Here is a 15,447-nt window from a genome sequence, read left to right as displayed (position 1 = left end):
TTCTTAGGGTTTTTTGGTTTGTTTGTTGAATTTTTTTTTTTCGTGTATTTAACTTGGCTTCTTCCCCCCGCCCAGTCTCGGCAGCGGCACAGCTTTCGGACCCCGGACTCTCACACAGGACAGCGAGGTTTCGTCCCGGCTCCATGTCTGGCAGCCTGTTGATGGCCGACACCTTCTCCCTGTCGCCGAGGAGAGCCCGGAGTACTTCTGTGCGCGGACTGCATCACACAGGCGCCCACGCAGCCGACCAGCTCTTTGCTTTGCTCTAGGTTAGCTCCCAATACACTGGGAGAAAATAGAAACAAAAATAAGTTAATTGCTCCTGATCCTATTCAGGAATCTTAAAAATAAATAGCTTCCCTGAGCCAAAGAGCGCAAGGCGTTCATTTAGCAGCAACGGGGCTAAACATTTGTTGAACTGAGAAAGGAACAAATGAGAAAGTGTCATTCATGGCTCCAGCTGCCGCTGGCCCCTCCCAGCCACTTTCACCAAGGACCCTTTGGAGCTGATGACACCGCTGGGTCCCCTCGCAGGCGGACTGATTAGATTAGACGTGATTGCTGCAGTTCACGTTCGTAGCTGGCACACTTAGACAAATCGCTTGCATGAATTACGGGAGGGCCGGGAGCGCTGCTTTAGAGGGTCACTTGTAATTTCGATTATATGTGATTAAAGGCTTATACGTGAAAAGGCTTAATTTACGCCCGTTTAGTTTTCGGTTTAGAGGGGTCTGTGTGAGTCGTACTGTACTGTCAAACTTTGTTTTACCTCCGGGAACACTTGTGTTTGATGGGTCAGTGTCAACTGGTTTTCTTTTTTGATGGATTCTTTTAAAAATAGCATAGTTCATTCTTTTCCTTGCTGTGGAACAGATATGGAGGGATGCTAACATACACACACTGTGTGGGCAGACTATACAGAGTCTCAGAAGGTATATACACATATATATGTGTGCGCATATAAATATACATACATATATATATGTATATATAGAGAGAGATTTTACACCGAGAAAATAGTAGTGGACAAAATGCCGAAGAGTTTCAACTTAAAATAACCCAGCAAAGCCCAAAATCCTTTTGAAGCATCAGAGCCTACGGCTGCTGTCCGGTTGTCTGGGCTCTGCTGCCAACCTCGCCTCGCCAGGGCCGGACGGGGAGAAACATCAGAAGGTTCCCACTGGCAAGGACGACTGCCCTGGATCTCCCCCAGTGCCGGCTGCTAAACGCCGGCTGATAAACGGGGTCGGCCAGCTTGCCCCACCAGCCTGCTAATCCCGGAATCTGTTCCCCTCCCTCCCCGCTTTAACTCTTTCCTCCGTTTATATTTCGACTTCCCTTCAAGAGCCAGCAAACAAGCACACCGCGAATGGGAAAGATCAACGAGCCCAGCATCCAGGGGCTAATGCGGAGTTTAACCAGGGCAGGGATAGTGAGTTTCGCTGCGACGGGGTAGGGAGGCTGCCGGGCTTCGGGGGGGAAGGCACGGCGGTGGAGCGAAGGGAGTTCTCATCCCGTGCGGGAAGTAAATCGCCTCTTCACAAAGCCGGTGACTCGGGAGGGGACGGCGAGGACTGGTGCCTAGTAAGAGCAAACCTCAGCTTGCGCAGCGAATCTCGATAGTGGCACTATTAATGACGGTTATCACGATAACGATAACAGTGATCAAGCGCCGTCGGGTCCTCCAGTGCCGCGGCCAGGAGTATTTTCCGTAAATTCCTTGGTCCTTCCACATTAAAATCTCACAGAGAAGCCGCCGCACAGCCTGGTTGATCTCTGCCTTCTCTTCTCCCGCAGCGTGGAGCAGGGGCTGAACCCACGGAGGGTGCTCGCTGCGAGGTGCAGGCAGCTCGGGCGAGGGCTGAGATAAGACACTTCCAGGAAAACATTAATACACGCAACAGAAGGTTAGGGGAGTTATTATCCTTTGCAATTCATTTTTTACTTAAAAACGCAACGGAATTATTCATTTTATTAAGGAGGAAGAAATTAAAGATTAGGCTTTAGGCGGTATTTTACCTCTCTCTAATCGCCTCTGGGATCGGATTGGAGTAATCCTGACGACGAGATGAATTCGCCTGTGACTCGGATTTTTGAGTGGATGTAGAGATACGTTATGATAATAATGCAAGTGAGCAATATCAAGAACATAGCTTAGGAGCGAATGAAACATAAAACCGATTACGGGGAAAAAGAGAACAGAAACTTTCCCAGGCAGAACACGAAATCAACTTGAGGCAAAACTTTTTGCCCTCAATTCCTCCTATTAAGGGAGGCCGGTGGGCCCTCTCCTTTCCCCGCCGGACCCTTCTGCCGGGACTCGGTAAGTGCCGCCAGCCTGGAAAGCTCCGGCCTCTGAGGCGGAGGTGGGGGTTGCTGGTCCAGCACGCAGCCTTCCGTGCCCCCTGCAAAAGAAACCCGCCAAGAGTTTACTTTTCGTCACCCTCAGAGCCTGTAAATCTTTCTGTCTCTAGAAAAACCTCTTTCAACCAGCACAGCTCGGCAGAGACATAACAATGCTTAAAAGATGCAGTTCGAACGCAAGCCAAAGCTCGGAAAGGGACAAAAAAAAAAAAAAAAAATTATTTCGACATCGATTTTAGTAAGTTTATCGATATTGCAGCAAACTCTAACACTACTAAGGCAACATTTTTGAGCCTTCAAAGCAAAAATAAAAATGAATTTTAAAAATATATTTTAGATCGCTATTTAATGATTAGGCAGAAACACAAGTTTTCGTGTGCGGCACGGAAAGAAAGGGGGGACATATCCTTAAGGAAGTAACGAATAATAAAGCTACATCTTCTCCAAGAGTGTATCTCAGTTTTGAGGAGGCCAATGTAATTGTAACGACAGGGCTGTAATTGCTGCTTTGGGATATTTACCCTGCTCAAATGACACTACGTATTTTACTTTCAAACACATGTCAAAAAGTCAATCCCAAAAAGACCAGTTAAGTGCAAGCTGTTAACATATTAAGTATATGGGATTTGAAGCCTCTAAAACCCTCTCAACAATAATTCCCTTCTTCAGCACCAATCAAGAGGAAATTTCCCGAGATTGAATTAAATGTAAATTGCTCTGAAGGAGGAATCTCTCCTCCGGCAGACAAAATAAGAGATTGAGACAGACATCCCGGCGAAGCAGACAGCCCAGGGCAGCTGCTCCGGACAGCGCTGGGGGTACAGGGTTCCTCCCCGCCTTCTCCCTCCCCCCCCCCCCTCCCACGGGTCCCTCCGCCCCTCCCCCAGGTGCGTGCCACCGTCCGAGCAGGGGCTGATGGTGCCGGTGCGGGAAGCAGCAGGTAAGAGGAGGGCGGGTGAGGCAATCCGATCCCGGGCAGCAATTACGGTTTTAACGCCGCCACGCATCTGCCGGGGAGCGGCGGCAGCTTCACCCCGGCCGAGAGAAAGCGGGAAGCGGAGCTGGAGCAGAGCATCATGGCCGGGGACTACTCACTGCGAGGCACTTCTCGGGTCCTTCCTCTGGGTCCCACGTTTGTCCACAGATCTCTGTCCATCCAGACGCCACCCGGGGTCAGTCCCAGCTCCTGTCCCCTGCCTGCCCTCCGGGGCACCCAAGGGACGGGATTGACACGGAGGTCACGGGGCGCATCTTCCGCAGCGAAGGATGCCCGGGACATGGCACGCCGTCGGACGCCTGTCCTGGGCACCATCCTTCTTCGCACGGCAGCCCCCGGTTGCGGAGGTACCGTCGTGCAACACCTTCTGCCTTGCCCTCCTCCTTGACCCAGGGTGGCATCGTCCCGTTCACAGCGCGGAGGGAAAGAATATTTCCCTCCATCCCTCCTTCCATCCCTCACCGGGACCGCAGCCCTTCCTTGGTGCTCCCGCTTCCCCACAAACGGTTTGTCCCGGACCAGGGGCAGAGGGGAGACACAGTTTTTGTAGGCTCCACAATTGGCACCCGAGCAGTGGGGCTGGGCCTTCCTGCCTCGCTGGAGGCTTCTAGCCAGATCCGGACCTCTTTCTTCCCTCCCCCAGTCCCGGAGAAGGGCAGCGCGGGTGTGGAGGACGCCCCATAGGCCCCCTTGCCGGGGGAAGCCCCGCAATGCCCCGCCGGCCGCCCGCTCCTGGGCCGGGGGAGAACGGAGAGGCTCTGGGCTGTTTCCGGGGATTTCGGTAGTGAGTGGCCTCTCATTCATCAGCCAAGTGAACCTCAGGCTGGCGAGAGCAACGGGAACTTGTTCTGACCCCTAGCCGACGGTGTTGCGACAGAGGGTGAATACAGACCCTTCTCCTCTCCCAGACCCCCGTCTGTAAGTGCAAACTACCGGGGCGGTGGAGATACCCCTCCAGAACAGGGCACCAAGCTTCCCTTAAATACAGGGGGAGCGCATCTGTTTAGATGGATTTATACCAGTAAACAGCGTGTGTGTTGTATATTTCTTTCAATATCTATGCCGATGTTGACTTTTTGGTATTTGTATTGTACATGTATCTATGCACAGAGAAGATATACGTCGTGTATATGTAGTTTACCTTTTGTATATATACACATCAAAATAGTGCTTCAGATTTAAAAGGCACTCCGTCTTCCTACCTCCTTTCCCTTCTATTCCTCAGCCCCAGGTTTTGATTCACCCTTTTGATCACAAGTACTGCTTGGATCTGCCCTAGTTAGTTCCAGCATCCTCATGTGTTGCTCTTGCCTTCTTCTTGTCCCAGGTTCCCCTCTCGTTTGTTTACTGTGTTTTCCAAAAAGCTCACTGCCATCCTGACCTTGTTCTTAAAGCAGTGGGAAGACCAGAAGCAGTCCCAGGAGCAAAGCAGCCATCTCCCTCCCTCAGACACACACACACATACTCCCACGCACAAAGAAAGCTCGGGCTGGAAAGTGGCAAGGAAACAAACAGCTTCCCCTCCAGCCGCTTCTTCTGCAGCACCTCTGGCGCTAGTCCTTGAATTAGGTTTCAAATCCCTATTTAGCACTTGGACAATGATTTTAGATGATGTCACTTGAAGCCAAGCAAGAAAATTGATCTCGGATTTGCTTGGCCTCTACAGCCTGGTTAAGCAGATTGCAAATAACAATAACAACAACAACAACAGCAACAACAACAATAATAATAATAATAATAATAACAACAACAACAACAACAATAATAATAATAATAATAATAACAATAATAATAATAATAATAATAATAATAATAAAGAGAGAGGCAGAGTGTAGTGAGGCAAGAAGGAGGGGAGAGACACCTCCTTCCCTGGGCGGGGGAGGCGCGGGCGCCAATGAAAAGTAGCCGCTTACTGAAGGGGGGGGGGGAAACTTTTCCTGTTGACTGTTGGAAGCGAATTGAGCAATTATCTAGTTTACCTTCTCCTCTTGGAAGTTAACGATTGGCGAGATCTTGGCTGCGTTATTGACACAACACTTTCTATTGATAGAAATAAGTAGCGATTGTCCCGAGTCATTGGTGCGCCAAAGTAAACTGTGATGGGCTGGCATGAGTCCACTGGACTGAGAAGGCTGGTTCCGCCGGCGGAGGCTGTGGTGATGGTGGCGGCGGCGATGATGGTAGCCCTCCTTGCAGATCAGTGACAAGAAAAGGGACTGAGAGAGTGAAAGAAAGAAAGGGGAGAGGAGAGGAAAAAAAAAAAAAAAAAAAAAAAAAAAAAGGAAAAAAAAAGAAAAAAAAAAAAGAGGCGTCTACCAAAGCGGCTCAAACCGGGCGAACAAATGCAATCCAGCCATGGACAATAGTGGCCACCACACGGCGACCAAAATCCTAGCGACTCCTCCGGCTAGAGAAAGCCTGTCTGCCAGGAGCAACATGATCAGCACGCCTAAGCCCCTCGCCTTCTCCATTGAGCGCATCATGGCGCGGACGCCAGAGCCCCGCTCCATCCCTGTCCCGCAGCTCCTCCACGGCTCCGTGTCCAAAGGCGATCCCAAGCACCCGCTGCACCTCAACTCCTCCATCCCCTGCATGATCCCCTTTGTCCCGGTGGCGTACGACCCCCTGCCCAAAACGGCGGTAGCCGGAGCGGAACCCAGGAAGGCTCATTTAGACTCCTCTTCCTCGCCCTCTTTTAGCTGCGGCGATCTCTTGAACTGTGCCCTGAGCTTGAAAGGAGATTTCCCCCGCGATGCCCTGCCCTTGCAGCAGTACAAACTGGTAAGACCCCGAGTGGTCAATCACTCCTCCTTCCACGCCATGGGAGCCCTGTGCTATTTCAACCGAGGCGACAGCCCTTGTCACCCGTCCTCCAGTGTCAACATCCACCCGATGGCTTCTTATTTCCTCAGCTCTCCCCTGCACCCACAGCCCAAGGCTTACCTGGCGGAGCGGAACAAGCTGGTGCTGCCGGCAGTGGACAAGTATCCGGCAGGGGTTGCCTTCAAGGACTTGTCGCAGGCTCAGTTGCAGCACTACATGAAAGAAAGTGCTCAAATTCTCTCGGAAAAAATCGCCTACAAGACCTCGGAGTTCAGCCGCGGCTCCCCGAGCAGCAAGCCCAAAGTTTTCACATGCGAAGTTTGTGGAAAGGCAAGTAGACCCGCAGCCCGCCTCCCTTGTCCCTGCCTCCCCATCCTCCTACCCCCTCCCGTCGGGTCGCTGATCGCTTGCTTGCTTTATTTTTAAACGACAGTTTCCCTGGGCGCTCTCGCCTTCTAATAGCAATTTTTATTTTTGTTCTTTGTTTGTTTGATTTAACTCTAAAGGTATTTAACGCACATTATAATTTAACTCGCCATATGCCGGTGCACACGGGAGCCAGACCCTTTGTTTGCAAAGTTTGTGGAAAGGGCTTCAGACAGGCGAGCACGCTCTGCCGGCACAAGATCATCCACACCCAGGTGAGCCTGCAGCCTTCCCTCCCTCCCTTCTTCCCCGAGACCCCTCCGATCACGGTTTTTTGGGGAGCCTGGTGTGGTCCGGCTGCTCCGAGGCCAGGGGGTGATGCGGGGGGTGGCTGAGCCGGAGCCGAGAGGGAATTTTGTTAGTCCAAAGGGCGGTGGGTACCGCGGGTGGTGACCCGCGCTGGGAGCCCCGAGCTCACACACAGACCCCGCAAATCACCACACACAGACCCCGCAAACCACCACACACACCCCGCAGATCACAAAACCAACGAGCCGTGACTTGGGATTTGTTTCTCTGCAGGAAAAGCCGCACAAATGCAACCAGTGCGGCAAAGCCTTTAACCGGAGCTCGACCTTGAACACACACACGCGAATACACGCCGGCTACAAACCTTTTGTCTGTGAATTTTGTGGCAAAGGATTTCACCAGAAAGGTACCACTCTCCATCTCCCTCTCCCTTTCCCGGGACCTCCCGCCCTCCTCCAGCCTGGGTCAAGCGTTGGGACAATTTGCCACAGGGAGGGGAGAAGATGATTTTGGTTTTAATTTCCCTTACTGAAAATCTAGGTTAATTTTAACTATCGCTAGTCCCGATACACTTCCTACTGCAAGGCCCACGGAGCGGGACAGGGTTGGCGTTTTTGGGAGGGCGCGGGCAGTGCCTGGTTTCCCTGCACTGCAGCACGCAGCAGCAGCCAGAGAAGCTCGGCAAACGAGTTGGTCGCCTTTTTTGCCTCCCGAGTGCGGGAGTTTGGCTACTTTTTCTTCCCGTGTTGCTGGGAAGGCTAAGCCAGGTTTTTTTATTTCTGCAATTGAAGTGATTTTGGTTTATTCGATAATGACCTTCTCGTCTGTCAAAAGAACAGCCGCGGGGAGGATGGGGAGAAGGCGGGTGTTTGCTCAGGGATCAGTGGTGCTTTTCAGCTAAAACTGAGCTCTGAGGAAGGGACAGGGTTTGGGGAATTTTATTTTTATGTTTTCTCCTCTTCGCAGTGTCTAGTTCTGAACCCCAGACCCCTCTGCCTTTTTTTTTTTTTTTTTTTTTTTTTTTTTTTTCCTTATCGTTCCCAGGCAATTACAAAAACCACAAACTGACTCACAGTGGGGAGAAGCAGTTCAAGTGCAATATCTGCAACAAGGCTTTCCACCAGGTGTACAACCTGACCTTCCACATGCACACCCACAACGACAAGAAGCCCTTCACCTGCCCCACCTGTGGCAAAGGCTTCTGCAGGAACTTTGACCTCAAGAAGCACGTCCGCAAGCTGCACGATAGCGCCCTGGGACTGCCCCGCCCCCCCGCTGAGCTGGGGGGGCCCGATCAGCCTCCCCCGCCCGGGCCGCTGCTGCAGGGCCGGCCGCCGCTCCAGCCCTGAGGGACGGCTGCCGCTCGCCCGCCTCTTTGCATGCACCTATTAAGCAGTTTTGTGTATTGTGCTCTATATCTCCACTAACGTTTGTGGGACTGATTGGTTTTTTTTTATTATTATTTTATTTTTAATTTTTTCAAAGGACTACTTTTTTGTTGTCGTTGCATCTCAGGTGAAGAGATGGTTTAAAAAACAAACAAACAAAACCCACAAAAATACCGAAAAAGCGCCAAGTCGATTTCTGCTGTATTTATTTGGATCTGTATTACCCGAGCCGGGAACGCTGCACCACTTTAATTATTTCGATGTATATATAGTTCCATTGTGCTGATCCTGCCCTGCCTCCGCTGCCTGCTGGTTATGTCCCCCTTCTTGATTTCCTCCTCTCCCTTTCCCCCCGATATCGTATCTATATGGACAGAGCTGGTTCGCTATGTACGAATTTGAATTTCGATTTTAATCTTGCACGTGAGAAAAAAAGAAAAAATAAGAAAAAAAATCGTTGACCTGGTGGAAATAAATATCCGAACAGGAGGAGTGACTGCGGCGGCGGGGGCTGCGGCTCGGACGGGTGGGCGGGCGGGCGGGAGGGGAGCGCTGCTCTAAGGTTGTCTAACAGCAAACCTCACCCGCTTCCTTGCCAAAACATTGAAAAAAACGCTAAAGACTTTAATTAAGAGAGGTAATTAGTTCGGATTGATCAAAGCCGGGTTGTTATGTTATTAGCTGCTTAGCAAACTCTGCCAAGCCGAGCCTTGAAAGCGGAGCCCGCTCGTCGGTGGGCGCCTGAGAGGGCGGCGGCGTTTGTAACGCCCCTCGGGGTAATCGAAACAGGCATGGAAAGTGGATGCTTCCTCTCGGGAATAGCGGCCCACCCGCTCACATCCCGCCGTGCCCGCAAGCCCCCTCCTCGGGTGCGGGGGTACTTTTGGGGCGGGGGGGGGACGGGCGGGCTTTGCTTCCCTCCGTGGCACGGCCCGAGACGGCGGCTCCGGGGCGAGTGAGTGGGTGCGGAGAGCAGCGCAGGGGCCTACTCCTGGGGCACCTGTAACCTTCCCTGGGTTTTGGCCGTATCGGAAGGGGTGAAAAGTGATGGTTACGATCGTGCCTAAAGAGTTACATCCAGGAGAGAGAAGTATCCCTTCGCAGGCTGTTCTCCCGCTCCCTCCCCGGGCCGCCCCTCTCAGGGGTGTCTGACCTTAAATTGAGGCCTGCAGGGTTTGCCTCTCCGCCACCTCTGAAAGTGGCTGAGAAGGAAAGGGGCTTTTCCTTCTTTCTCACATCTCGGGTTACTCAGGTAATCCACTGAACGGACGAGTGTGCTTTATAAAAAGCAATGCAACAGGTCGGATCTGCAGCTTGGCCAGACCCCCGCGAGGCCCCAGGGAAATCCGAAGGGGCGGGACCTTCCCCCCCGGCTCCCGGGGAAGAGCAGCCGGGAGGCCGGCTGGTGGTTCGGTGGAGGGACTTCACTGCGGGCCGGGGACAGGCATGGGTGTGCAGTGGCCTGGTCACTCCCTCCCCCCTGGAGCGATGCTCCGCTCCGAGACCCTGGGGAAACGGGGTGCCTCTCCTCCCGCTTTTCCACACGGATTTGTGGCGTCAAGGGGGGAGGTGGGTGGAGGATGCAGGCAGTGAGTGACCAGCTGAAGTGACCCCCGGCAAGCAGGGAGTTGGGCTGGAAAGGGGTAGAGAGGAGAGGATCCTGCAGAGGGCAGGGACAATCTGGGTGTCCCCCGAGGACCAGTCCCCGTGGCTTGCCCTCCATCTCTCCCCGGTCTTCGAGGCGGGAGACATTCATTCAGGCTTCAACAGATATCAGTTTCTTCTGAAACAAGTGACCACAGTGCATCACTAAGTCCTCTTCTTTCCTTGTTTGATGAAGGTGAACTTTTGCAACGTGCAAGGACAAGTAAGATGTCCCAAAGATGCTACTGAAATTATGTGGGCGTGCCATTTCGTGAGCCACAGCTTGAGTGAAATAAATTAAATCAGAAATCAACTTACTTTTCTTCTTGTCAACAACTGTGATAGTACAAGATCCTGCAACTATCTTGGCTTGGTGCTAAGTATCTTAATTCTATAACTTTTAAAAAAAGTTGAAAAGCACTGAGTGTATACTGGAAGTCACAGGAGTATTTCATATCATGAAAAAAGGATTTGAATGTAGAGATACAATGAAACGAAAGGAAAATCCCATCTGGCCAGCTTGTGATGAGCATGTAACAGCAGTCTCAAAAGTCTTCATGAGGCCTGAAGGCACCCCAGAGCACTCTGTGGTCTGATTGCCCAGATGCCTGGAAATTCTTTGCTCTACCTTGTTTCTCTAGACTGTTTCCTAACTGCTGGGAGGAATGAGGGCTCAGGCTTTCCCAGACAGCAGCAGTTAATTTCTTCCCTTTGTATATATACAGAGAATTTCCAGAGTTAGTCAACTGTAGACCATTCAATTTAATTGTTAATTGTTACAACAATTAATTGTTATTTTGCCTTTCCCCCCTGTAAAAGATCTGCAGCCACTGTATGATCTGGATTCTTCTGCATCTTCCTGATGAAAAAGGCTGTTTTGCTAAGGAACTTTTGTGCAAGAGTGACCGTGTTTTGAAATGGAGTGGAAATGAGGCACTCTAGTTTTAATCCAAGGTGAAGTAGAGAAAGTCAGTGATGGGCATGGATAAGTGTTTCTCCTTCCTAGATTTCTTGAGGTAAACACTACAGACATGGGACTTCACAGGGAGCTGAGGATAGCTCATTCATTATTTTGCTATATAAAACCATGTTTGTGTCAAAGGCTGGGATTAATACATGTCTTGGAAGGCCTGCACAGAATTACCTTTCATTTCCTGTCTTTCAAGATTAATCTCAGGTTAAGTGAATTTCTAGTTAATGGTCAGAGGCAATTCGAAGCTGGTGAAATCACCATGAGAGACAAAAGCTATGATTTCATACACATCCAGAGCTTAGCATTGTTAACAGATCTTTTTACCAGAGACAATATTAAAGCTTTATACATATATATTTTCCTGTGAATAATTTTAATAGGAGAAATTGAGACAGTCAGCATAGATGCCATATTACCTTATCCTGCATGACAACTGTCAGCCTCATTCTACTAGTTCACAGGTAGTTAAGTAGAAATGCAGCGTATCTTGAGGTACTCAGAATGGATATTGGACAACATTAGTCAAGGAAACTCTTTTTTTTTTTTTTTTTTTTTTTTTTTTTTCTTTATTACCACAGTGGGAAACATAGAAAGACTAAACAAAGTATCACAAATTCATTTGGAACAAGCTCAAATGAAGGCATTTCAGTCCCAGCTTAGTACCACAAGAGTTTAACTGAACAGTGCTTGAAATTAGAAAGCTTCTAGTTTGCAACTCAGATGCCCTACTTAGAATGGGACAGTCACCATTTTGTTCTTTGGTGCTTGGTAAAAATATTAGGGACCTAGTTTGCACCTGGCATTTTGACATGCTAATATAAAGTAATTATAGCTCTGTAGGTATGCAAATCTTTCCACCCACTGCCTCTTTGGTTACTGGTTTGTTCAGGTACCATTCTTACAGTGAGAGAGCTGTGTTGTACCTTGCTGGCAGTTGTAACAACTCAGTTCTAATCCCCATGTCTCTTGTAGAGCAGTGATAGTTTTAGCTCCATGCTGGGTGCCCCATCTCATCCTGGTCCAAGGCTGCAGGCTGAATTACTTTTGGATGACCAATAAGGGGCTGCAGAGCACACTGTGAGTCCCTGCAAAGGCTGGTGGCACTCACCCTAAGTCCCATGGGTTTGCAGAAAGTTGTCCATTTGTTTTAGTATTTGGCAACTTTTGAAATAATACCACTTCTTGTTTTATAACCTCTGGTGGTATTATGAAGTATGAGCAGTGTCTATCTTCAGTCCTTCTTTGAAGCTTTCATGGAAATTATTTAATGGCTTCACTGTTCTGTCACACTGTTGTAATCAAATCCTTGCATATTTGATTAGGCACAGTATTAAATCCAATAAACATGCCTGTGAAAGTACAAAAACACCCCTCTTTCTGCCTTTCTGATGGTGGGTATTTCACCACCATTTTGTCATGTGATTTTGAAGAAATAATCTTCACTCACCAATCTATCAAAACACATAGAGAAGCTGTTTTTCTGAATTCTTTTCTGAATAATTTTATGAAAATTAATATGTAGTAAGGCGGGGGGTTTTGAGTGGAAAGTTAAAAAATGATACTTTGAAATGGTGTTAGCAGTTTATCTGCAACTGCACAAGTAGGTTAAAGGATGGGACCTTAGGATTCAGTTCCAGACTAACACAGCATGTAAGAAAACCCTTGATTCATGGCACTTTAGCTTAGGGGGATTAAATACTGATGACAAAAAAATAAACCTTTTCAAAATATTTCTAAAACACCTGTTAACCTCTTGATATTACTGTGAAAAATCTGAAGAGTTTATAAAAACCTTGCCATATAGTCCATATAAAAACCTTGCCTAACTCAGATTTATAACGAACATGAACAAGGACTTGCTTTCTAAATAACAATAATAAATGACCTTTGGATGATAAATATGTTCAGATGAATATTTTTTCTGAGAAAGCAAGAATTTGTAATATTAATATCTACTGAAGAAGATAAACAAAATCTGAACCAAAATATATTGAGAAAAATAAACATTTAGCTTTAAATAGAAAAGGTTTTGATCGATTATTTCTTTCCCTATGCTCATCAGCAAACAAGAAAGAAATGGCAATCTTATTTTTAACCTACCATATTTGAAAGGAACAGTATGTTGTTTTTTAAAATGAAGAATACAAATTATGAGGAATGCAGGAATAATATAATCTTTTTTTTCTTTTATGTGTGCCAGAAAATACATTAATTTACATATGGTATATAAACATACACCTTAAAACCCACTTTGGGCTACTTTAACTGAATACTAAAAGCTGAGGGCCAACGCTTGCTTATGTCCAGTAATGCTTTTGCATCCTATGAGTGTAAGAAGTGCAAGAGATATAGAGAATAAAATTTAGATGACATTTTTAACTTTATGGGAACATTGAGTATGAAGAGTTACAGTAGAACTGGCTAGAACAGTTAGGTAAAGACCAAAACAAATTCATAATTACTTCAGTGGACAACCCATAATTATTACAGTTTCACATAATAAAGTCATGGATTGTTTTTATTTGCTAGTCCTAAGAAACTGGTCTCAGTTTCCTACAAACAGTGTTTCTTCTGTTCTTGTTGAACATTCTGATTCCCTAGGTATGTTCTTCTCACATACCTTTAGAAATGCAGCATATAGTTACAGTTTTTGTGAAAATATCGAATTACCTGAGCATTATAAATACAGCAGAGACTGAGTTACCCCAGAATGGATCTGCCACAAGATAGGCAGCTGAGTTATCAGAAATGCAAAACTTCTATTTCTTGAAAAAGCAGTTAGAAATTATTCTAAATCCTCCTTGATACTGAACATTATTGCACACCAGACTGACTTCTAACAGAATTTAGAGTGGGCAAAGAACTTTTTAAATTTATACAAGAAAGGGAGTACATCATAGCTGACTTGCATTTACTATATTTAACTTACATCTGTTTCTATACTAATTACAGAGGGTGCTACTTTATAAGACCTTTTTTTTTTTTCCTCAATCTTTTTGTAGAAATTTATTTGACAGATCTGCATTTATAACTCTGAGGAATTTATTAGTAGATTTTGATAAAGTATTAGTATAAAGACTTGTTGTACTGAGAGGAATTTGCTTGAAACCAGAGATAATCAGCTTAAGGGTACGGAAGAGTCTGCTGGGTTGGGTTCTTGCCTGAGGAGGTCACGCTCACATTCAAACACCCCTTTTCCTTCACGTGTTCCCAAGCACCTCAGTAGTGCCTGTTCCATGCTATAGAATCAGTGACCCTGACCCTGTTTTAGTTCCTTGGACTGGATCTTTTTGCATAAATGACTGCCATAGAATCAGAGAAAGAGCTGGAGATTGGACCAGGGTCTCGGATCTGCAGCATGCGGTTGGCCCAGTTGCAGGTCTTCAGTACCAATATTTTGCAAGAGAAGAGACTGTTTAAATGTGAATTAATTAAAAATTATCTTGTTATGTTTAAGCAATTCGTAAGCAGATAGGAATCATTTAAATGTGGATGTCAGGTGTCTCAGGAGCATCCCCAGTCCCCAGGCTGTTTGCTATTCCAGATTCTGGGAATGAAGTTTTTGTTCTATGTCAGAAAAGGACTGCTGGGTACTGAGGGTGTGGCTGCAATACTTTTGAAAGATCTTGGTTTCACTCTAATTCTCAATGAATCTAAATTATGGAATTATGAGATTATTCACTGACTGGCATTCCTGCTTTCCCAGACAGCTTTGTTGGTCATGCTTTTCATACAATTTTTTTGCTTCTTTTACAGAGCTCAAGTCTGTTGGGGTTTTTTGTTTGTTTTTTTCTGTTTCTTAAGGAACATGAAACACCAGCTTGTAAAGTGTCCGTCAGTCATATCTGAAACTCAGATATAGTTATCCCCTCCACCCTTTTTTTAAAATCAATTGATATCCAACCACCACATGGAGTAATTAGGTTATGAATCATTTATTTTCCAGATTTTTGTCCTCTTTTTAGCAAAGTTCAATTCAGAACAAACTTGTTCAAGGCATGAGTCAAACCAGGCTGTCTACCTTGGGCAATGCTTACACCAAAAATTTGGGACACCTTAACATGAAGAAAAATGAACATAAACATCTGGGGGGTTTTACCCTATCAATGGAAAGACAGAGGTGCCTCTAGCAGCATGAAAAAGAGATTCAGTCCCTCTCATGTTAGGTGCTGCCTTCACTGCACATAATTTGCAGTGCTTCAGCAGCCTCCTGAAGCAATCCAGTTGCTGAAACATACTTTTTCTGGGTTATGACTTCTAGGAGGGCAGCAGAAAGGTTCTGGATTATTCAGTAAAGAAAAATTAAGCTCATAGGCAACTTCTGTCTCTTGAAGAAACATCTCAAAATTCATTTGAATTTATTGAATTATTAAAACTTTGCAACTGTTTGGAATAAACAAGGAAAGGCATTCTTCAGTTCATTTTGAAAAAGGCTCTTCCTTGGAGGGGAACTGCATTTGGATATCTGTACCTTACAGCAAAAATAGTATTTGAAAATTATATCTCTGGAGAATGAGTGTATTTACCTAGCAAAGGTGAGCATAAGCACATCTGACTATATAAACCTCACTCTATTTCCCACT

The 15,447-nt window shown here is 46.9% G+C and overlaps 1 protein-coding gene across 1 annotated transcript; it reads left to right on the top strand.

The window, feature by feature from the left end:
* The first annotated feature begins 5,232 nt into the window (after positions 1 to 5,232).
* FEZF1 (FEZ family zinc finger 1) lies at positions 5,233 to 8,435 on the top strand. Its single transcript, XM_071733752.1, has 4 exons — positions 5,233 to 6,514; positions 6,691 to 6,825; positions 7,133 to 7,265; positions 7,904 to 8,435. Exons 1-4 carry the CDS (start codon positions 5,717 to 5,719, stop codon positions 8,206 to 8,208), a joined length of 1,371 nt encoding a protein of 456 aa, XP_071589853.1. The 5' UTR covers positions 5,233 to 5,716; the 3' UTR covers positions 8,209 to 8,435.
* Positions 8,436 to 15,447: the final 7,012 nt, after the last annotated feature.

This window comes from Heliangelus exortis, chromosome 1, assembly GCF_036169615.1.
Source record: "Heliangelus exortis chromosome 1, bHelExo1.hap1, whole genome shotgun sequence".
Classification (NCBI taxonomy): domain Eukaryota; kingdom Metazoa; phylum Chordata; class Aves; order Apodiformes; family Trochilidae; genus Heliangelus; species Heliangelus exortis.
Note: the sequence above shows the minus strand (reverse complement) of the source record. Positions and strands in the feature narration are given on the sequence as shown.